Below are 24117 nucleotides of genomic sequence, written 5' to 3'. Positions count from 1 at the left end.
CAGTGAACATGAAACTGGCCAAACTGTTCACTGCGTGGGAAACTGTCTTTGGTAGCAGAGCACGAGGAGCGGCCTGGCCGCCACCTACAGCAGTATTCAGTCGTCAGTCGCTCTGAAAGTCCTGATTCAGGGACAGCGCCAAGAAGCGATGCGTGTTTTGTTCATGATGAACAGAGAAGACAAAACAACAGTGCTCCATTCAACCGGCTCTTTGACCCACTGTGATCTGCAGGACCAGGACAGACTCCAGGTTTTATTCCTGACCTTCTGTCCAGGTGAGTTACTGCACAAGAATTATGTCACGTTCTGGTCTGTGAACAGACAAGAGGGACTCTCATATGGTGTGACATGTCAGACGGACCGGCTCGAGGTCTGGGGGTTGGGTGTGTAAACAAGGTCTCTGTGGGACTGTGATGAGGGTACAAACCGGACGGGTCACCGTCTCTGCTGGCTGTAGACGGGGAAGGCCAGCGTGACATTGAGCGAGTCGTTGTGTTGGACCAGTGAGGTGTGCTGGTAGTGCAGCACCAGCTCCTTCAGAGAACTGTACAGGTTGTAGGGCTCCGCAAAACCGTAACCAGTGCTCGTCTTGTTGATGACGCAGTGTTTCACCTCCCCGTCCACCCTGAGACACACAGAGAGAACAGAGTGAGATCAGGGAGACAAGTGACTGCAAAACAGCACCGACACCAGGGTCTGGACTCACATTACAGTGAGGACACCACATTCACTGGTGCTACTGGTCTCTGGACAGGGTTGGTGCAAAATAACACTTACACAATCTCCAACACTGTGATTTAAAACAGGGAAGCAGGAAAATGGAAAAGTCAACAGTGAGGACACCACATTCACTGGTGCTACTGGTCTCTGGACAGGGTTGGTGCAAAATAACACTTACACAATCTCCAACACTGTGATTTAAAACAGGGAAAAAGCGGGAAAATGGAAAAGTCAGGTATTTATATGACTGTTATCTACATCACAAAGGTGAAAGACCTACACGTTGATGTTAAACTCAATCCCAGCAACAACTAATTAGGACTGAAACACTATTTAAAACTGTAGTTTTAGGTCCTTCATACCAACGTGTGTATAATTAAACTGCTTCTTCCAGAAGTTATGTTGCAACAGAGAAAAACCTCTCAGCAGCAAATAAACTTTTCATGAACTGAGTTCACTGAAACTGGACAAAATGTGTGAATATGTTCTCAGAATGAAGGAAGACTCGTCTGACAAACAGGGATGGAGGTGAGACGTACACCACGGAGCAGGCGTAGCAGCCAGGTTTACTGCTGTCTCGGACCAGAAAGGTCCCGTCTCTCTTCCCTCGCAGCAGAGATTCGGCCTGACTGCGGTTGATGTTTCCCAGACGCCACAGGCGCTCATCATGGTGAGGAAGGTCCTCCTCATCCTCCACCATACTGCACTCACTGAGGGGAGAACACAGACGACATGTTAGACCACAGTCACACAACAGCAGGTCTTTGTATATGATCCTAAAACACGTATTTATACAGAAATACTAAAGGGGAAAATAAAACCCGGAGACTGCATCCACATCCCAGCTGAAGTTTCCCAGACCTGGTGTGTCCACAGCAGTGTGAACAGACCAGGTGTCCTCAGACCAGACCTGGGCCACCTGCTCCTAGACCCGATTCCTCTCCAACCACTGACTGTGCAGTGCTGTCAGAGAGGGAATCCATGTGGTCATTTTAACATCTCCTCCTCTGCACATACGGCCTGTCGTCATCATTCGGCGTCGGCCCCTCACAGACCGGTAACAATAAACATGGAGGAGAGCGACGACAGCGATGGGGTCAGTGGAGAGACCAGGACGTTTCACATGTGGTGGTTTATGGAGAAGCTTCTGATCAGGCCAAACTGGGAGGAACATATTGTAACCCAGTGGTTTGAGAGGAAACTGGGCCATTTGACTGGCACACACCACCTGGTTGTTATTCTTGTGTGGCAGTTTAGGAGCTCAACGGTGTTCACACCGGAGCCGGGTACATGGCCCTGACACACACAGATCAGAGGTGAGTGCCGAGCCCTGGGATGTGGACACAGCCTGAGTTTTCTGCCACAGTGTCATTCTGACAGCCACCACCGGGGGGGGGCGAACACATTCTCAGACTTACTCCTCTGTGGTCTCGTTCTTCAGACCGAGCCACTCGTTCAGTTTCCTCTGACGAACTCCTTTCTGGGTCAGCCACCTGAAACACACAGAGATACGCCGCAGTCATTAGTGGAACCTGTTGTACCACACAGCTTTAATCCGGTCTGTGTGTGTGTCTGTGAGTGGCGTACATGAGGTACTGGTCCCTGGTCTTGCGGAGCTGAATCAGGTCTGGTTTGATGCTGTTCATCTTCTTGTCGATCTCTCTGTAGTCAGCGGCCTGTTTTTTCAGGTCCACCTCCAGGTGACATTTACTGTCCACGATCTCACTGATGCGAGACTTCAGCTTGTCGTAGTTCTCCATGATCCTTTCAACGAGCAGACAACAGCTTAGTTTTATGATAGTTTTGTTTTCAGTGTTTGACAGTTTAAGACTTCAGCTTCAAATAAAATGCCTTGTGCGTCACAGGTAAAAAGCAAAAACATTTATTTGTATGTGTCTTTACATGTATGATTTGTACTTCTGCTCCTGGAGGCTTCGGTCTACACACTGTGCTGGTTGTGTTACAGTAGGAGTGTCTTTACAGGGTTTCCTTTCAGGTTCTGAACCGAGGCAGAGATCAGACCCTGGTGTTTGTTGTTTATTTTGTTTTTTAAATGAGACGCATCAACTGAATTTATTATTTGTGTCTGCATTTCACACCAAGCTACAGTTTCTGGAAATGAATACACAAAGTTGTTTATGATGCTTTTTCCAATCAGACCCAGAGATCTTTGAAAACCTGATTTGATTTCAAGTTCCTGCAAAAGAGCAGACACTTATCCTTCATCTGTACACAGGAAGGAGCAGCTGTTAATCATTACCCTCCGATCTGACTGGACAACAAACATTTTCTCGTCCAACCTGCAGCTTCAGACTAAATTTAGCAGCAGGTGGCTTTGTCCTGCAGCCCCTGTTGCCATGGCAACAAAGCCTCCTTTTTATATACCACTGTATAAGTGTGTGTGTGTGTGTTAAAAAAGGTTTCCGTCACAGCTGCCATGGTAACCGCCCACCTCTGAATCTCCTTGTCATTGCCCTCTCGACGGAACTTCTCAATGTACTCTTTGCTGAAGCGTTCCTGGGTCTGACACTGCTCCTCGAAGATCTTTATGGTCTCACTGAACGCCTCGATGGCGGTTCGCTTCATCTGGATCTCCTGAGGGGCAGGTAGGAGGAAGAGGAGAGGGGAAGAGGGAGATAAACAAAGAAAGGCTAGAGCATTGTTCGTTTTTCTACACAGTTTTATGTTGCAGAGCCAGTTTACAGCCAAACACTCACAGCTGCAGTAAAACCAAGGTAACAACCGTCTCCTGTGTCCAGCATCGGCCCCAGACCATTTTAAAACACAGCATCACTTATCATCATTAAGACAATCTTTGAGATTATTTTAGCAAGAGTTTCTCAAACTGCACTGCAGGTGGTGCTACAAAAGTAATATTAAAATTAGGGTCTCAAAAAGGAGCACACTTCCTTTGTTAGCGTACATATTTTACTCTTTCAGTCGTCTGTAATAGCACTGTATGAAGGGCATGATGGTTTTGACAGCTCTCCTGTTGAAGTCTGTCTCTGCAGGTGAGGCATTCTGGAACATTAAGATTTTTAATCTCCTCTATTTCTTATTTGTTGGCGTGTTTGAAAATAAATTATTAAAATTAAGTTGAGGTAAACGGCACCTTGTATTTTGCGTGATAAATTATTATACACACTAAAAGCAGCTAAGTGAATCTTGCCACTCTTGAGAGCTGCAGGAACCGCTGCCATGTGCAGTACTGTAGTGTACCTGTGAAGTCCTGGTATACTCCTCGTACAGTCTGTCATACTCTCGGTTCTTCTCCTGGTACTGCAGGTGGTACTCATGAAGCTTCTTCCCCACAGCTTCGATACTGTCCTCCTTCACCACCTGGTCCTGGACAACAACAACAGCACAACAGGCATGTGGTCAGACAACAACGGTCTGGGACAGACAACCAGCAGACCGGCAGAGTGCAACAGACCTGCTGGTGTTTGGAGACCGGGTAGAGCAGCTTGACGTCCAGTTTGGGGTTGTACTGGGCCAGAGACTCGTGGCGGTAGTGGTTGATCAGCTCCACCACTGAGCTGAAGGTCAAAGGGTCTGAGAAGCCGTACTTCCCCTCCCGATGGAAAATCTTTATCAGTTTGTTGTTGCCTCCTTTCCTGCAGGCGGCCAAAGAATAAACAGATTTTACATCACAGCACACTAAACTGGATTCTGTGTGAGTGCTGAAACCTTAAGATGAAAAGATTTCACAATGGAAATGCACCTTCCTAACTTACACAAAGTAAAATATTTAATACACAAATGACAGATAACCGAAGGTCCCCAAGGTCTTTCCGGGTCCACCACTGGCTGAGGAACCTCCAACAAAGAGCAGAGAGCTTTGCACAAAATGGCTGTAACTGTTATAAAATCTGTTTTCAATGAGAACATACATCAAGTAGATCTGAAGTACGTCTGGTCATTTGTCTGCAGTGAATTTGTTATAACCTGAATGTTTACCACAGGGGAGGAACACTGCTGTGACTGCACATGGGGTGTGTTGACATGAAGGAGACTTATCCTTTAATCATAGGAAATACTGGGACACTCCTGAGACATCAACCTGCTTGAGAACATGCAGGTGAAGAGCTGACCCAAGCAGTTTACCTGAGAGTCAGAGTGTAGTCTCCGTGCATCTTAGTGGAGGCGTCTCGGACCAGAAACGTACCATCTGCCGTGTCTCTCAGCTTCTCATTCACCTCCTCTCTGCAGACACACAGGCACCACATCAACACACAAAACGCCACAGCGCTCTGAACTCCAACCATCTGGAGGCCTCAGTCCTTCACCCACACAACTGGGATCATTTTAAACTCAGCTTTATGTGTAATTTTATTAAACCACTGTTTGTGTCTTGTAACATTGTGTGTATTGTGTACAGTTTGAAGGCCGATCTATGGACGAGCACCGCAAACTAGATCAGCGTCACGCTACAGACTTGTCCCTCTAAACAAAACAAATCCATGTGCTATTTGTTCTCAGTGAGTCTTCGAGATGCAGTGAACTGAACCCAAACTGGATAATAACCCTTTGTAAAATCTATTAAGCTGAGACCGAAACTGGTTTCAAGTCTCCATAGTATGCACATGACCTGAGCCCCAGCCTCTGTATTTTAGACCAAACAGCTTTGAGCATTACCTGGAAATGTCCCCCCAGTACCACTCAGCATCCTGCAGAGAGATACTGTTGTTAAAGCTGCTGGAAGCTGCCGGGGCCGACGACTTGATCGGCTTAGGAGGCAAAGCTGAAACAGAGACAGAGACAGTGAGCGTCACTGTGGAAGCCTGCTTCAGGAGAGATCCCGCTGCCCCAGCCGGGCCGGTGTTATCAGCGGATACCAACTTATCACAGACCTCTCAGGGCCTGAGCGGGCCAACCAGCAGCAGGAAACACAAGTGGAGAAACGTCAAAGATACGTTTCAGAAACAGCGTACATCACAGTCAGTCTCCTTTTCCGCTGCTACATGTCAGGCTCAGAGCTATGTATCATTTCATGCCTCTACAGGCTCGTACACACTGGAATGTACGAGTAATTTATCAAAGCTTTGATTTTACCTGTACAGGCTGCTCAGTAATACACTGGTGTTTTTCTTACCTCAACTTTATTTGATTTCTTTGTTTGTGTTGCATGAAGTTGCTGATGGTGCAAACATCCAATGAAATATACTGTTGTATTTATATATATTCTTTCTTTAACCAGATTAAAAATCACACCAAACTCAGCAACCTCATTTGCAAAGGAGCCCTGACCAAGACAGCAGCAGCAACCATTTGAGTTTTCAGTGTCACGAGCATGAACACAGTGGTTTATAGAACAATAATAACAGTAAATATTAGATGTAAACTGTCCCACTTAGCACAACTCTGGGTCACAGCTCTGCCATCATACAAAGTGCTTTGTGCACAACTGTTTAAGTGAAACAGACTAATACTGACATATTGCTATTAAATCTTGCTATGAGAAAATCCAGAACTGATCAAGCTGTGACGCATCCTAACAGCACTGTAGGAGACAAGGGACAGGAAGCTAACATGAGGCTTCAACAGCTGAGAGGGAATCTTCCAGGACTTTAGTCTATTTAGCATCAAACGTTCTCACTCGGTCTGAGGAACCGAGACTTGTTTAGGCTCTGGTATTAGTGCTGCAGGTCTTGGGTCTGTGTGTCAATAAGTCCTGAATGGATCCAAACGGATCCGAGCACAGTGTTAATTAAAAAAAGTAATTGAGGACAACCTATTTTTTACAATAAATACAAAGTCTTGTATTTGTTGTAAAAAAATAGGTTGTCCTCAATTACTTTTATAATTAAAACTAAATACAAAGCAACAACTGCACTTAATGTATTATGTTATGTCAGTGAATAAAAACTACATGATACAGTGCAAGACAACGCACATGAATCACTGCTGAACTGGTAGTAACTCATAAGGGTCACTGTGACCTTTGACGTCCGACTGTCTACCCATGTAGATTGCAGTGTATCGGTGTCTGCAGACCAACTTCTTGAAAACTGTTCTTACTGGAAAATGTGTTAGAGAAGGGACAAGCTGTGGCCTTGTCCTCTACAGACTACAGGGGAGTGAGTGAGTTTGCTGTCCTTATAAAGGTGGCGTGTTTCTCTGGATGGTACTCAATGTTATCTTTTGTTGATGTTGGCATGTTCTTTAAAACTTGGACAGACTGAGGTGTATAAACCACGACAAACAGATCAGGAGATCAAAACCCACATAACAAGGTGAGCAACCGTACTTAGTGTCTTGACGAGGATTTTAGTTTCCTCTGCTCAGCTGTGGCAATATGATGCCGAAATGTAACCATACCTAACACTCAGAGAAAATATCTTCCAGAAAGAGCTGAAGGAACCAATCAGGATGTTCGCAGGATGACGCATAATTCTGATTTGGGAGGTGTGAGCGTCGGCATCTCTGCGACGGACTTTTACACGGAACACCCTTCTCTGCGTAGGTTTGCAAACAAGTATGTGCAGTATGGGAAACCAAGACTCAGCTTAAAACGGTGATTTCCATTTCCGTTTATGTTTTAAATGATATGATAGAACCTAAAACATGAGCTAAGATCAAATCACACTGTTTCACAAAATGGCTGAAGACATTCAGCATGGCCCTCTACGGTGGCCATCTTCTCGGTACTGGTTCAGACTGCCACCAGGTGCTTGTCCCCTCTAACTGCTCCAGGTTTGGATCTGAGCTCCTACCTGGACTCTGCATGTTAATGTAGCACAGGATCTTCTCCCGTCCTCTGACCGGCTCAGCCTCGGCCCGCCCTCTCTCCTCTCGCTCCATGCCAGTCTCTAAACCTTCGCCCACCTCCACGACACTTTAGACGTGAAACAAAACACAGATCCTTCTTTTCTGGACCTCATTGTCTCCTGCCCACGGCGGAGCGCTCCAGTCCTGCCTCGAAAAATCTGACGTCATAGCAAAAGGAAACGGTCCAGGCTACGTTTTCCTAACTGAGCTCTGTTGTTGTTTGACTGTTCCCCTAATTTCTAAGATGAACTCCAGCGCACTGACAGCTGACACCTGCAGGAGGTCCTGTTTCACAGCTCCCTCTCTGCACCTGCAGGGACCTTCCACATGTTCACCTCTGCTGACGTTCGTCTTTGCATTTGTCTGACAACTGCACTCGTCTTCAGCTCTTTAGATTTAAATCGACGTTACTTTCTCTCCGCCTGTCTCCCTCTCTCTCTCTCTCTCAGCCTCAGTTCAAAGCTCAGGAGAGCAGCTTGGAGATGTGTGACATCACCGCTGCCCCCAGCCAATCCTGCGATGGCAGTGATATCACCGAGGCAACATCCCCCCTCCTCCTCCTCCCTCTCCTCTGCTGCATCTTTCACTGTGTGGATGGATGATGTCATCGTTTCAGCTGCCGCTCAGTCTGACCCCCTGATCAATACAATGACTGCCTGATCAGTACAACGACTGACTGATCATCACAGCGGCTGGCTGACAGCGAGCTGATTGACCCGTTTACCTTGACAGTCCGGTCTAATCTACATGTTGTTGAGATTTGGGAGGCATTAACAGAGAAACATTTGTATTGTCCTGAATCTGATTTGCTGAGGAGAAGCATCTTTGTAGTCTTATTGCAACGTGACGACTCGTCCACATAAAGAGCTGGCGTTTACAGTGGGACCGAATACTAAAACACATAATTTGAGCACTGCTGAAGGGATTTAAACTTTTTAACACCTGCACCACAACAACCCAGTTTCAGTTCCAGTGCCGAAGGAATAGTAGCTTGAAATCCAGCTCAGACAGAAGACAGCACTGACACCGATACACAGCTCTGTTACTGCTGCATCCATGTTGTCACTACTCGTCCAAACAGCTCACTGGATGTATCACATGGTTGTAACAGATCCTACCAACAGAAACACGGTCCAATGGAACGGCCTGTAAAAGGAGCTACGTTTGATTTGAAACTCTTTTCAAACACAGACTCCGGTGTGTGTGGTACCTGGTGCAGCTTGGTTCATGTTGAGCTCACTGGTTATCAGAACCTCCAGGACCTGAACCAGAGGATCCAGACCAGACTCAGACCTGAACACACACACACACACACACACACACACACAGACTCTCTGTCAGATTCAACACACATACACAGGGATTAAAGGGCAATTCAGTTTTGTATAGTGCCCAATTAACAATCATCTCAGGGCCCTTCACATGGTACGGTGTAGACTTTAGTGTAACAGGGAAAACCCAACAAATCCCCAATGACACCAGCATGTGATTCATGAGGTATTAACATGTCTATGTGGTTGTGTCAGCTGTTGTGTTTTGAGGAAGTCAGTAAAACTCCACAAGAGGGGAAAAAAAAGTTATTTTGTAGCAGCTGGCTTTCTATTTCCCATTTTAGGCATCAACAGCTACTGTGTGCGCTTGTTACTGACCCCGCGCTCTGTCTGAACAGCAGTGGGCTGAAGCTCTCCGCCAGGTTTCTGGGGCTCAGCTGGTTTCTGGAGCCATGCAGACACAGACGGGCCAGGTGTCGGACCACGCTAAGCAGGGTCAGGCCATACTGGGCTGGGCAGGCCGGCGAGCTCGCCACCTCCCGCAGCACCTGGGCGCAGTCCTCCAGGTCTCGGACCTCTGAAACAGGAAGATAGTACTGTCAGCAAACACCGACTAAACCGTGAGAGACTGAAATCTTTTGTGAATTATCAGGCCCAGACGAGTGTGTCTGGTATCTACTGACCCTGCACTGCAAGGACCATGTCCCCCTGCAGCATGGAAGGGAGGACAGGACCCGGGAGATCCTGCAGGAACCGAACCACCCCATCACACAGGGACGACACATCCAGCTGCTCCAGGTCTGAAATCAAACACACCTCAGTTTGGGACACTGCAGGTCTCCTCTGAAAACCTGACTGCTCTTCTTCTTCCTGCCTCAGCACACTCCTAAGTCACATGTATAAAATTCCATCAGTAGGATGTTTATTATCATTTACTCTTCACTGTCATCAGATTATATTGAAACAGATTTTCACTCTTTGGTTGTTTCATTTGTGACAAGGTATCTTACTTTTATTTTATATGTTTTGTGTAGTGGAAGTAAAAATTCCATGAAATGTTAATAGTCAAGTAAACACAGGTATGTCACAGTTGTACCGGAGTACAGTATTGCAGTACATAGTTACTGTCCACTATTGGTCTTCAGTCCATCTCCTGTTTACAGATCTATAACTGACATGAGTCAAACACATGTGGCTCCTCACCGGTGTCGGCCAGCTGCCGCGTGTCCACGGCTCCTCCACTTACACTGCGATACACACTGGGACTGTCCAGACCTGCAGCAACAACACAACACGCTATATATGTGCAGTATATCATATTGTTTATTTACAGTGGACAGATGGATGACAACTTAAAGTAACTGACATTAAGTGAACAACAGTGACTTTACCTTTGGTCTCTATGGCCTCCATCAGTCTGCTAAGGAGGGGAGGGGCCGTGTCTGGGGGTCCAAACTGCTCTGCGAGGTCTGGCATCATGAAGCCTGAGGAAAACAAACCCACAACAAACACAAGCTGTAAAACGCACCAGAGTTTGTGTAGCTCCATGTGTGCAGAATACGAGTGAAACTCTCCTGGTGGAATCATCAACACAAAAGACAAAGAAGTGTTAGAACGCATCAATACAAGGTGCATCTCACTCACAAACTTCCAATCTAACACTCACAACACTCCCTGACATGTACAGTAAATACTGATCATTTTCACAAAAATTTATATTCATCTGATTTTCTGTTCAAATTCAGCTTATGTCTGTCTGGATTACCACGATGCAAGAGGCGAGACTGTGATAGTTTTATCAGTCGGTGTTATCAGAAAGCAAATGCTGCTGCCTGTCTGATCAAGTCTGTATGTCCACAAGCACTGAATGACAGGACCTCTGGTCTCACTCCTGTTGGGCCATGTGAGAGTTCTGCTGCATCTCTATGGACCGATCATTACTGTGAAAATGGTAAATGGACTGTATTTATATAGTGCATTTCCACAGTGTGTTACACTGGCCAAAGCACTTTACAGAGATGATACACCATTCACCCATTCACACAGAACATTCACACACCGATGACGACAGCTGCCACACAACGGCACTAATCAAGCCACCGGGAGCAATTCGGGGTTCAGTGTCTTGCTCAGGGACACTTAGGCATGCGGGGAGACCGGGAGTCGAACCACCAACTTGCTGGTCAGGAGACGACTGCCCTACCCCGTGAACCACAGCCACCCCAAAATAAAGCCTCTTTTGTTTTCACAAAAGGAGAATAATGAGGAGAATAATGTTTATTCACTGACAGGATCTGAACCTCCTCAACAACCTAACATTTTTACAATAGGTGCTTTCAGACCAGAGGAACTTTTTCATATTTCTAAAAACTATTGGAAAACGCCTCCCCCCACCAGTCAGCCGGCTTATTGCTACGTCACTTCAGCGTTCCTACTGGCAATGTGAATGCAAACAGAAAAAGACTGTGAAGGTATGTGGTTCTTGAGGGAGCTCCCCAACGAGGTAGTCCCTAGAACATCTGGTCCGAAAGCACCTAATGATCCTAAAGGTAGTACAAGATGTGCTTTTTAACATGAGAGGCTGAAAGCAGCAGGAAGCAGAGGTGGCTCTGTGAAACAGAAAGGTAACAGCGAGAGACTGCGGCCTACCAGCTCCCACAGCACACACACACACACACTGTACAGTAAATCAGGCACACACTCTTCTTGAGAAGAGAACAGCAGCCCTGACTAACACCAGCTGTGTGTGTGTTTGAAACATCTCTGTCTGAGGTTAGACTTCAGACTGTCCATGGAGTACAAAGCAGTGCCTCCTCTGAAGCATGAGTCACACTAAGCCATTTTCAGGCCGCAGATGAAGTGAGTGCAAAATCACACACGAATGGACAAGACAAGTTATAATAAATAAATATAATGATAGCAGCTCCATCAGGCTGTAAGTGGTTAAATGCTGACAATGACAATGCTAACACATTGAACTTAAACAGGTACAACATTAATGCTGGTGAGCTGCATCTCGGGCTCCTGGTCCAACTGCAGCCGAGCAGGGATCCAAACTTTACTGTGAGACACGAGCTGCAGTGGAAGGCTCAACTTGTTTTATTAGCAAGTAGGAGACAGCTCTGGGAACTTGTATTATAAGCTGTCTCACTGAAAGTCAAAGAAACACTCGAAGACCCAGCAGCCCCTCATACTTCCCTCTCACCACTGTATGGTGCAACACCATCACCCAAAAGTGTAAAGCCAGCCTGACTCACCCTCTGACTCAGAGTCAGCCCTCACTGACGCTGCAGAAGGCGGTCTGGGAGGGCGGGGCTTCGGTGTGGGCGGAGACATCCTCTTTCTGCCAACAAACTCCACATAGGTCCCCGGGAAGTCACCCTTCTCCTGTTGGCCAAAGAAGGAAGAGTTACAGCTTGGTCATATGACCAGTTTCAGTTTATAACTATTCACTCCATCTCCTGTCCACAAAAGCCCAAACAATGGGTAAATTCACAAGAATTTCCTGTTTCACCGCAAAGCCCAGCTGGCTTCAGCAGATTCAGCAGAATCTGCAGAACCCCTGTTAGTTTGAAAACATGCAAAGATTTTAATAATTTTTCCCTGCGATGCCAAAGACGTCAGACCTGTCGACATTAGTTTGACATGGACACAGTATTTATACGTTTGTTATTTAAACTCATTCTCAACAACAGAAAGTCATGGACTGTGAGAGATTGTGTGCATGTGGTGGAAGGGTGCAGCAGCAAACCCTCAGAATGAATTTTACATGACTGAACATTTTTATCTAGCGTATAGTGATTTCTGGGATGTAAATGTATCCTTACAGATAGTGACAAATTACAGGAAGAACCTAAATAACTGAGCGGTCTCCTCCAGGATCCACAGGATATAAGGGGTCACTGACTGGTCTGATGAGGATGACCATGATCTGAATCAGATGCTGTGGCCTTCCCAGTCACCAGGTCTCAGCCCAGTTGAACAGCTATGGGAGATGTTGCAGCGTGTCCACCACCATCATCAAAACACCACATGAGGGAACATCTGTTGGATGAACAGTGATCATCCCTTATCTAACGGTGTCCGTTATCGCACTTCCAACAACAAACTGCAGCATCTCTCTCATACTTCAATCACCGTTACCATAGAGATGTCTCTGCTAGAGAGTCTGACCAGACCGAGATGATGGTGATTAAAATGTTCTACGTCATATAACTGATAAAAACACCAAACATCTGCTGACCACAGCCTCATATATTTTACTGCTTTTCTCAATTCCACACCTTTTTAACAGGGTATTTTAGGTTTTGTGGTTATTGTTGAGACAAAATGCAGAAGAACTAATCAACCATGAACCAACATGAGGTGATAGGACTCCTGACACAGCTGCAGCATGATACCTAAGAGACAACCCGAGAGACACCAAGTCTGTAGCTGTCAGGATGTGACAAGCCACAGTGTGAACTGCTACAGACCATCAACAGGAAAGCGCTCATCATGTTCCTCCAGTGAAGAGCGAGAGCTCTGTGGTTCACTGTTTCCTCTCACTGGCTAAACACATTACTAGGAAACTTCTAAGAGTTTCTGACTAAAGCTGAATGTGACTTTGATCTGACAAACTAGTTTGCCTAGGAGAATGATGCCTCTCACCCAGTGCATGCTGGGACCTTTTCCTGAACAGACAGCTAGTGTTTGAAGCTGGCCATGTAAGTATGAGGATGTATTATAGACTGTATATAAACATGGCCGACACGTCACCACTTATTGTCACTATGCAAAAGTGAAGCCAGAAGATGGTGAACACGGCGGCTGCCAACTTGCTCATATTATACATTTTGCAACTCTACACAGCAGCATCCAGAGGTGCAGCTGCGGTATCAGGCTGCCAATCATCTGAAACATACCTATTTATATATCACCAAGTAAGGTATTAAAAACAACCTCACCAGAAAACCAACCACTTGTTCACAAATCAGTGTGATAATATTCACTTAGTTTATGAGACTGTCATGACTCAACGTAGCTAACATAGCAGCTTTCATCTACATTCGTTTATAATTAACACACATTTTTTGTGTACATTGTAACAGCTCATTTTCCACAAAGAAGACACTTTTCACATCATGCAGTCTGATCTGAACCACTCACAACAAGTAGCATTTATACATTCTTCATACAGCTTTAATAAGCACAGCCTCTGGCTTCGCTAGGACAGCCAGAGCCCAGTCCACTAGACCACGTGTGACCAGGTGTACCCTCGTTCATCAGCTCTGAGAGTCACCAGGTGTCTCTAACCAGTCGGTCAGGCGTCCTACCTGTGTGGTCTCGTTGAAGCCCGGCAGCCAGCCGATCTCTGATGGCCGCTCTTCGGCTCCAGAGCTGCAGCCAAGCACCAGCAGCGCTCCTTTACTGACCAGCAGCATGTCGCCAACGTGCAGGTCAATGTCTTCCTCCCTCTCCTTCTTGTAGTCGTACAGCGCCCGGTACTGGAAACCCTCAGAGGTCATAGTGACGTCTGCTGCCAACAGCCAAGTGTGGCTTCAGAATAATTAACAAAAAAAGCTCTGAAGAAAATTACAAAAATGGTTTACTCTTATCCAAAAGGAGTCTAATGTGGAGACTCTACACTAAGTAAATACAGCGTTTCCCTCAGCGTGTGTCTCCCCTGTCTCCATGTCTGCTAACGTCCTGTCATCCCTCCAGGCCGAGCCACAGCCGCTCGATCACAGTGTCCTCGCCATTCATGAGCAGGAATCTCAGCAGAGGTAGCGGCCACATCTGGGAAAGTGACGGATCAACCTGAGAGACGAGAGGAGGTTGAAGTTTAATGAAACAGCTGCAGCAGCACATGGTGACAGGATTCACAAGAAGGTGAAACAGTTAGTGAAGAAACAAAGACAGGAGGACTTGACTCTTCTTAATAGAGCATGTATTTCTAAACCTTTTTTTGTCAATGAACAAAGGTATCAGAAATGTAAACACACTTAGCCACACATGAAATTTCCCTAAATAAAATTGTGCAAAATCACGATTTAACCAGGATAAAAAAGGCACGTGCAGAAGAGGTTACAATTTGCCAAAGAACACGTCAACTGGCCTAAAGAGAAATGGAGGAACATTTTGTGGACTGATGAGAGTAAAATTGTTCTTTTTGGGTCCAAGGGCTACAGACAGTTTGTGAGACGACCCCCAAACTCTGAATTCAAGCCACAGTACACAGTGAAGACAGTGAAGCATGGTGGTGCAAGCATCATGATATGGGCATGTTTCTCCTACTATGGTGTTGGGCCTATTTATCGCATACCAGGGATCATGGATCAGTTTGCATATGTCAAAATACTTGAAGAGGTCATGTTGCCTTATGCTGAAGAGGACATGCCCTTGAAATGGTTGTTTCAACAAGACAATGACCCCAAACACACTAGTAAACGAGCAAAGTCTTGGTTCCAAACCAACAAAATTAATGTTATGGAGTGGCCAGCCCAATCCCCGGACCTTAATCCAATCGAGAACTTGTGGGGTGATATCAAAAATGCTGTTTCTGAAGCAAAACCAAGAAATGTAAATGAATTGTGGAATGTTGTTAAAGAATCATGGAGTGTAATAACAGCTGAAAGGTGCCACAAGTTGGTTGACTCCATGCCACACAGATGTGAAGCAGTTATAACAAACTGTGGTCATACAACTAAATATTAGTTTAGTGATTCACAGGATTGCTAAATCCTAGAAACAAAAACGTTTGTACAACATAGTTTTGTGTTTGTACAGTCAACGGCAGACACTGCTATTTTTTTGAACACACCCCTTTCAACTAATTGCCCAATTTCACAGCCTTAAGAGCGTGCATATCATGAATGCTGGGTCTTGTTTGCTTTCTGAGAATCTACTGCACCTACTGGTAACTTGTTTGCCATGTAGCAATAAAAAATATACTAAAAACCTGGATTATTCTGGTTAGTCACATTGTACTGCTATTATTTTGAACAATACTGTATCAGCTCAGATCACAAACCATCAAGACTATGAATGTGACAGGCATTTGCTGTTTTCAGTGCCTGGTGCAGTGGACACACCTTCGACGAAGCCTGAAGTCAAACACTGCATGGTGTTAGCAGCAACCACATATAAACTCACTCTCTTTATACATTTGCTCTCACACAGTACTCCACACAGGGTTTCCCCAAGGAAGTTGCTCAGAGAGTTGGTGAGCAAGCCTGATCCTGATGCATCTTGTCATTCATTTGAAGATTAGAACCTAAACAAGACTTTTTTAAAATTCTATGTTCATGTTTTGTTTTGTGACAAAGGTATTCATTTGAGGATGAGAAGACATTATTGGTAGAGATGCATCGATCAATCGGCAGAGATCGTAAACAGCAAGTTTTCAGGGTGCCCGGCCGATCACTGATTCTGTCCTAATCAGATTTCGAGGGATGATAGTTCACACCGTGCACGCAGTGGCACAGACAAAAAGTGTGGCATGTGCTGCGCGTAACATGCTACCTGTTTGGAGAAGTACAAATACCTCACTTCATTTTTAGTTGGAGGTTTGTAAAAAGAAAAAAAAGTAAAGAAATGAACAAATGTAATATTTACTTTGTATTATATTTTTAATTTTCATTAAAGAAAAGTTGCAAAAATTTCTGTGCATGCTGTTAATTACAATTCAATACAAGAAAATTGCAATCAGTGCATCTCTAATTGTTGATCTTCATTTATCCAACCTGTTACTGACGCTCAGACTTTGTCCCATGTGCAGAAAAAGCCTGTTTTTGTAACAGCTAACTATATTTTTTATGAAGAAGTTGCTTCAACACTTACATTTATTTATTTATACGTTCCTTTCATCTGTGCTGTGGTTTGTTCTGGCAGAATAAGAATGTGACACTTTGATTTATGGTCATCGATATCATTCCATTAAAACTGGTAACGTAACGTTAATTTGGTGAACAGCCCCGTTTACGTGAAGTATTAGACACTTTCTAAAAAGTTCAGTTTTAAAAAAAAATCGAGACCTAGACTTCACACTCATCTACATTCCTACAACAAACCAGTGACTCTAAAACTAACGTTAGAAAACAGCAATAAAAAAAGCAGAGACAGTGAAACCTTGTAGGAAACGGGAAACGACAATATATGTCAGTGTTAGCTTAGCCTGCTAGCTTCTTTCACTCGCCCCATCAGCTCACCTTTTTGATTTTTCACCAACAAAAGCCTCCAGCAGAGCAAACAGCGGGCGTCATCACGGAACAACGAACACACACGACGTCCAGACAGTGTCCAAACCTAAAATACCCCCTTATTGTACAGATTAAATCCAAAACAAAGACACTCGTAATCCGCCGACTGAATTTCAGATACTGGGTTGACATCAAGCTACTGACGACTGACAGCATTTCCGGTACGTACTACCACAGTAAAATTGGTTTTATAGTACTGTATTTCATCAACAGACACTGAACATAAAAGTTCGATTAAAGAGAAGTGATTGGTTTTTAAAATAAATCTAGAATTTAAATCAAATGTTTAATCGAAAGCCTACTGTACCGATACCGATTTTCTTTCTGAAGCATGTTATACAGCAGTGACAGGTCGTCACAGTTCAGGTTCCGGATTGCCTTCAAAATAAAATACCTCTGTCGAGCATCTTAACTAGTATTAACACGTGTTAACACGTGCACTAGCGAGGAAATAATACAATTTTAAGGGAAAACGTTTAAGATAAGAGGACAAGCTCGGGCTTTCCCAAACTTTTCTATTTAGCGTCAAAATGCCATAAAGGTGGACCTGAACAGATCACAACTTCTGGGCAGGGCGCCAGCTACAACGTCACGTCCGGTAGCTTAGATTTTAGTACAGTATGCGGTGCTGTCAAAACACGGGACCCTAGCAACAAAGGAGAGGGTGGGTGCATCCATGCTGTCCTCATCCATCCAGGTCTTATGCAAACATCACTGTTTGAAAATGTCTGTGAAATGTTCCAGCATTTTTTTCTGACCTCTCCATCACGATTTCTGCATTTCCAGAACAAACTGCACATGACATGCATGACTGTACATACATCACCACAGGCATGTCATTAAAAATATTAAACCTTTATTTACCCCAGACAGTGAAGGGAAAGTCACAACATTGTAAAATTTATAAATACACATACTGCAATGTTGCACAAAATGACTAAATGTGTTTGTGGAGTCACTGTCTCTTAGTTCAGTCCATTAATGAAGTAAATTTGTATAAATATTAATGAAGTTCTGCACTTGAGTGCTAAATGTAAATAACACCATGGAGATTTATAAAACAGGTTTGTAGACTGTGAAAATGTTGCATTTAAATACAATATCAATGCTGAATAAATGGAGTGAAAATGTGTTTAAAAACAAGCACACAAGTATCCTGACTGTGATCGGTGTTTTTAGAGTATACTGGGGATAATGAAGGAATCTGGGCTGTTTATGACCAAAGTCAAAGCTCAAAACATAGAAAGGGTGAAACTGTCAAATATGAGCACAAACCAAAAACCATAGTTTTATCACTAGATGCAGAGAAAGCATTTGACAAAGTTAACCAGACATTTCTCTTTTGTACATTACACAGATTTGGGTTTGGAGAGTCGTTCATCCATTGCATAAGAACACTGTACACGTCACCTAGGGCAATAAGTACAAATGTGATCCATTCACAAAGTTTCATTTTACAGCAGGGTACCAGACAAGGATGCCCACTCTCACCATCTCTATTCGCCGTTTTCATCGAAACTCTCGCAGAAGCTATATGACAGAACAATATAATTAAAGGGATACAAGATATTTACTCAGAACACAAATTAGTCTTTGCAGATGATTTATTATTATATTTACAGGATCCCTATAATTCTCTACAGGAAACGTTACATATTATTAACACATTTTCTAAGATCTCAAACTACACAATAAACTGGAATAAATCCACCATACTACCACTCTCTGAGGATGCCTGGGATTCTGCAGCTCAAGACTCCTCCCCCCAATTCTGCACAGGCAACATTAAATATCTTGGTATTAATATCTCTCCCAGGCTGTCAGAACTTTTTAATCTCAACTACACCCCCCTGCTAAAAAAGATAGATGATTTTAAACGTTGGTCCAATCGTCCTCTCTCTCATCGGTTGCATAGCTACTGTCAAAATGAAAACTCTACCTCAAATCAACTATCTGTTTACAATGCTTCCCACAACACCCACAGATAAATAGTTTAAATCACTTGATTCTTTAACTTCACAGTTTTATTGGAAAAACAAACCCAAAATTTCTCTATCTACACTCCAAAAGAAGAAATCACTAGGTGGCCTAGAAGCACCAAATTTCCAATATTACTACTCGGCAAATCAGCTACAGTATTTAGTCAAATGGATTCAGAAGGACAGCTACAACAGTGCATGGATAGAATTAGAGCAAAATTATTCCAAAAATAACTCAAATAACTCAGTTGCAGACCTTCCTTTTCTACCAAAGTCTTAAGAAATTGAATTACTGTAAGAACATCACAATCCTCTCAACTCTGACAGCCTGGTGGAAACAAAATCACTAAATCATCACTTGCACCATGTAGATACACTCCAATTTGGCACAACCCTGATTTCCAACTGCATAATAACCCTATCTATTTCCCAATATGGCAACACAAAGGAATCACTCACTTACATCACCTATTTGAAAATAACCACTTCATATCATTTAATACACTGATCCAGAAGTACGGAGCCCAGAGAGAACAGTTCCTCCAGTACAATCAGCTAAAATCCATAATTAAATCAAAGATTAGTGTAACCAATAACCCACTACAGCCTTCCCAGTTAATTGAAGAAATTATGAAAATTACATCCTCCAAGAAAATAATATCCAAGCTATATAAACTCATATCAAATACAGATTCAACAATAACAATACCAAAACTCAAATGGAAAAACGATTTAACTCTCTCTCTCAACTCCAACTTCTGGACAGAAATTTGCAATAACATCTTTTCTATGACCAGCAATGTAAACTTACAACTTAAAAAATACAAGACCATTTATAGGACTCATATTACAGAAAGTTCAAAATGGGTTTTACCGACACAGACATCTGCTCACAATGCATTCAAGATTGCAATACCTGGGGCTGAGGCCACGCACATTCCCACCAACCTCTAAAATGTAACAAGCTGATTTTATTAGTAGTACTGTTATCATTATTATTGGGAATTTTTTATTTATTTATTACCCCTCCTTTTCCCTTTCTTGCATTTCATAAACTGCATAAGTTGGAAATACCCACACTTCACACACTACAACCTTGTTAACACTCTATATCCTTTTGTAATGTCATGTAACTGTTGTCTTGTCTCCCATGTTCGGTACTGTTTTGTTAATGTGTTACTTTGTTTCAATTAAAAAAAAATATGAGCACAGATGTTTTAGTATTAACATTCTTCACAGTCCAACAGTTTCTTTGTCCATCCTCAGCTGATGAAGTCACTCGGTGCAGAAAGGCAGGCGTGGCTGACGTAGACATACTGTAGGAGACAGACCTGCATGTGATCATGTAAACAGGAAGTTAAATAACCGGTGGTCAATGTTAATGTCACACCCGGAGTAGGATTCAAACCAGGATACTAATGTGCATGTGAACATGCTCACTGTTTATTGTTAAAATGGCAAAAGAAGACTGGCTGGAGAGTGCTGTCACCGCCCCCCTGTGGCTACAGTGTTTATTACAGACACACAATAAATAGTAATCATATCTAAACCTGGAAATCTGTTTGTTATATTTGTAAAACCCTAAGTGACCTTATCCTTCTCTACATGCTGAAGATGTTTCCCAGTGTGCGAACCGACAAGCTAATCCTCCCTGACAGCTGCAGTTCATCCTTCAGGAAACGCCCCACCTGCTCCGAGTAGAGAACATCACAGAACACCCAGATCTCCGCCCGCTCTCTCTGGATGTTGGCGTTACATGTTGGCAGCCTGGAGCTCTGGATGGACCGGCTCACAGTGTGCCACACCTGGAGAGAGGAGGACCATCAGGTGAGGAAAGAGGGAAGGGGGGAGTGAGGAAGACAGTGAAACAGAAAATGAAGATTTATTATTTTTGTTATTATTTTATCTTTTGGTGTGCTCCGGCTTCCTCCCACAGTCCAAAGACATGCAGCTTAGGTTGACTGGTAAATTGCCCATAGGAGTGAGTGTGGGTGTGTGTGGTTCTTTGTCTACATGTCAGCCCTGTGATAGACTGGTGACCTGTCCAGGGAGGACCCCACCTCTTAAATAAAAATCCAGTAAACTGGTGCTGAGATGCATTTTTCCTCAGTCTGCATACAGAGGTAGTTAGCACAATGGAAAAACAAACTGAAGGACGTAAATAAAGATCCACAGTCATGTCAGACTGAAACAGACACAATGATGTCAGTGTTTACAGCACATCTCTGACCATTTCCAGGAGAGTTTCTCTCAGAGTAACGCCTCTGTCCCTCCAGGACCCAGCAGATGTTTTTCTGTGACTGTGTCACACATTTAGGAGTTTAAGGCTACAAGCTGAAGACATCAGATTTTTCTGTCACTCCACTAATCCTTTCAACTCTATCTCTGATAAATGGGTTCCACATTAGTAAGCAAACATTTGAGGGAAAAACAATTGGGCTGCAACTTGTGATTATTCATTTTCAATGCATCTGTGAATTATTTTCTCAATTCACTGTATGGTCCATATAATGTCAGAAAAAATGAAAAATGTCCTTCACATTTTCAAAGTCCAAATAGACATATTCAGTCTGGTTCTGTTCGACCACAACTCCAAAGCCCAAACATATCTGGTTTAATATCACAAATCGCAAAGAAAACCAGCAAATGTTCACAGTTGAGAAGCTGGCACCTGCATTTTTCCAGCCTCACAGAGCTGCTAACATGGCAGTGGCCTCTTTGTTCTGGGACTGACCTGTTCAATGCCTCTGGCCGCTCCACAGTTGTGCTCACTGATCACCCACTTGACCCTCTGGCGGAGGTGGAGCCTGTGGGTGGACACCATGTGATGGAACTGCTTGGACAGAGACTGGGAGCTCTGCAGCAGGACTCCTCTCTGAGTAAAGACACTCCAGGACCGTCTGATGGGCGAGTCTGTGATGGTGAAGCCATCTTTGTTGTTTTGTGTCCATTTTTTAGGAGAGAGTCTGGTGACACCTCTCTCTGGTTTGTCACAGAGGGATGCGGGGAGGAGGTGATCTGATGTTGGAGGAACACAGGCGGCATCTTTATTTTTTTGTGGATTTACAGGTGTAGTTCTGATTGTCCCTGCACGTGGACGATCATGACGTTTCTCAGGAACAAAGCTGTCATCACTGGGTTGTAGTCTGCTTTCTGAGAGGGTTTTAACCTTTGCTGCAGCTGTGTCAGTGAGCAGCCTGTTATCAGAGACAAATATATCACCTGAGAAGGTGATGACAGGAGCAGGTTTGGCAGGTCTGATAGGCAGCCGGTGGCCTGCGGTGGAGGTGGGGAACCAGGGGGTAAAGACCAGAGGAGTCCGACAGGGGAAAGGTTCCAGAAGTTTCTCTGCCCTCTCTAACAGAGAGCTGAGCCCAGCAGCTGATCCAGGCTGATAGTGCAGAACCACATCCTCCATACACATTTATGGAGTTCAGCGAACTGACTGCACCAGTATCCTCCGCCTCATGATGTCAGTTCAGTCTGACACGAAGCATTGCTGGGCCTGTGGAAATCCAGATGGAATACAAACTCATTTTACATTTACTTCAGTCTTACCCTGGTTATAGTCATTACATCCAACTGACAAAGCTAAACATCTGGAACCAGCTGCACCAGCTTGGTTGTAGGTTCAAATCCAGCCTACTTATAAAGTTTTTACTCATCATTAATTAACTAAATCATATAAACTACTTCTTAACTACAGTTTAGAGTTAAGAGTATAAGAAGTGATATGAAATGTGGTTGACATATTTGACCTGACATTTGACTGAGATGCTAAATAAAAGACTTAAAGGCTCCACTCCCTAATCGATGTTAAATAATACACAGTAACATTTGGCATGGTGTCACCTCACAGCAAGAAGGTTGGAGTCTGCATGTTCTCCCTGTGCCTGCGTGGGTGGGTTCTCTCCGGGTACTCCGGCTTCCTCCCGCAGTCCAAAGGCATGCAGCTTAGGTTGAATGGAAACTCAAAACTGTCTATAGGAGTAAGTGTGAGCGTGTATGGTTGTTTGTCTACGTGTCAGCCCTGTGATAGACTGGCGACCTGTCCAGGGTGTCAGCTGGGATTGGCTACACTGGGGGTTCAGTATCTTGCCCAAGGACACTTCGACATGTGGACTGCAGGCACCGAAATTCGAACCTCCGTCACTCCGGTTGGGAGACGACTGCTCTACCCATTGAACCACAGTCGTATATTATTCTTGTATACAGGTCTTTAAAAAATCCCTATCGCAATTAGAATGCATATTTAAAATAATTACATACAAAAAGAAAAAAAACGTCACAGACTGGGGTGTTAGTTGTTTGTTTGTTTGTTTTTTTACCAGTTTACACAGGAGTGTTGTACTGTATCTACAGATGTCGCAAACCTACATGATGTAAAATCTGTGATGTACAGGGTCAAATCCGTCTTATAATAATCTGCTGCCACCTTGAGACATATACCACACAGTGGATTCTTTCCTGAAGACTGATTTTCTATTCGCAGTTGTAAAATTGCTTTACAAGAAACGCAATAAACATGATGCAGCGTTAATATGAAAACAATTGGGTAAGCTAGCTAACCAGAGCTAAATGAAAGAACAATATAACATATAGTGAGGACAAAAACAAAGAAATCCAAATAACTTAAAGACAACCAGACAAAATCCAGAGCAACATCTTAACTAAAGTCTAACTTGTTTTATGCAGACATCTAAACTCCCCCTCACCGGTAGCTAATGTTTTTAACTTAGCTTTAGCCTGCTATTAGCTGACAACGGCTAGCTATTAGTAGCTAAACACAATTAACCAGCTACAGAAACAGACACGAAGCTAGAAGACAGTACGCTCTAACAAAACAAATAAACACAAAATTCCAACCTTATATGAGCTTGAAGAGTTCCTCTCTTAAAACACCCATCAAGGAGTTAACTTTCAAGGAAGCTGACATTGAGATTTCTGTGCGCTTCCCGCAAAATATCGCGATAGTCAACGTAAAGTCCGCGAACCAGGCCAGGGAAGTGCATTTATTGTGATAGTCAAGTTACTTCTGTCCATTTAAATAGGCTGAAGCTTTAACTTTCTACTTGTTTCAATAAATACAATGTAACATTTGTAAAAAACACAAAAATCAAACTAATGAATGACACCGAA

The 24117-nt window shown here is 43.8% G+C and overlaps 2 protein-coding genes across 6 annotated transcripts; both read right to left on the bottom strand.

Annotated features, from left to right (window-relative positions):
- Positions 1-17163, bottom strand: LOC109957384 (phosphatidylinositol 3-kinase regulatory subunit alpha-like). Of its 2 annotated transcripts, XM_020595238.1 has the most exons (17): positions 16949-17163; positions 14075-14558; positions 12017-12146; positions 10151-10243; positions 9963-10034; positions 9443-9559; positions 9138-9336; positions 8699-8781; positions 5356-5461; positions 4825-4923; positions 4154-4334; positions 3940-4065; positions 3173-3315; positions 2308-2484; positions 2139-2213; positions 1260-1430; positions 1-625 (listed from the first exon to the last, which is right to left on the bottom strand). In XM_020595238.1, the coding sequence occupies exons 2-17, from the start codon at positions 14264-14266 to the stop codon at positions 436-438; spliced, it is 2154 nt and encodes a 717-aa protein (XP_020450894.1). In that variant the 5' UTR covers positions 14267-14558; positions 16949-17163; the 3' UTR covers positions 1-435. The 2 variants fall into 2 exon arrangements, with proteins under 2 accessions (XP_020450894.1, XP_020450895.1); XM_020595239.1 differs by lacking the exons at positions 8699-8781; positions 9138-9336; positions 9443-9559; ... (3 more) ...; positions 14075-14558; positions 16949-17163 and adding an exon at positions 7434-8640.
- Positions 17164-20113: 2950 nt separating this feature from the next.
- Positions 20114-23899, bottom strand: shld3 (shieldin complex subunit 3). 4 transcript variants are annotated; one of them, XM_020595199.1, is made up of 3 exons: positions 23845-23899; positions 21713-22483; positions 20114-20783 (listed from the first exon to the last, which is right to left on the bottom strand). In XM_020595199.1, the coding sequence occupies exons 2-3, from the start codon at positions 22400-22402 to the stop codon at positions 20580-20582; spliced, it is 894 nt and encodes a 297-aa protein (XP_020450855.1). In that variant the 5' UTR covers positions 22403-22483; positions 23845-23899; the 3' UTR covers positions 20114-20579. The 4 variants fall into 4 exon arrangements, with proteins under 4 accessions (XP_020450855.1, XP_020450854.1, XP_020450853.1 ...); XM_020595198.1 differs by lacking the exon at positions 23845-23899 and adding an exon at positions 22836-22873; XM_020595197.1 differs by lacking the exon at positions 23845-23899 and adding an exon at positions 22831-22866.
- Between the last annotated feature and the right edge of the window lie 218 nt (positions 23900-24117).

Source organism: Monopterus albus, unplaced genomic scaffold (assembly GCF_001952655.1).
Source record: "Monopterus albus unplaced genomic scaffold, M_albus_1.0 scaffold26.1, whole genome shotgun sequence".
Classification (NCBI taxonomy): Eukaryota; Metazoa; Chordata; class Actinopteri; order Synbranchiformes; family Synbranchidae; genus Monopterus; species Monopterus albus.
This window is presented reverse-complemented; position numbering and strand designations above follow the sequence as displayed.

What these genes read in the sequence shown, in the direction of transcription:
- shld3 (XM_020595199.1), bottom strand. Translation starts at nt 22,402, where the DNA reads ATGTGTATGGAGGATGTGGTTCTGCACTATCAGCCTGGATCAGCTGCT. An exon ending in CGGCCAGAGGCATTGAACAG is followed by an intron (nt 20,784 to 21,712) that starts GTCAGTCCCAGA and finishes TCCTCTCTCCAG; the next exon opens with GTGTGGCACACTGTGAGCCG.
- LOC109957384 (XM_020595238.1), bottom strand. Translation starts at nt 14,266, where the DNA reads ATGACCTCTGAGGGTTTCCAGTACCGGGCGCTGTACGACTACAAGAAG. An exon ending in GCGGCAGCTGGCCGACACCG is followed by an intron (nt 9,560 to 9,962) that starts GTGAGGAGCCAC and finishes GTTTGATTTCAG; the next exon opens with ACCTGGAGCAGCTGGATGTG. An exon ending in CTGTTCAGACAGAGCGCGGG is followed by an intron (nt 8,782 to 9,137) that starts GTCAGTAACAAG and finishes GTGTGTGTTCAG; the next exon opens with GTCTGAGTCTGGTCTGGATC.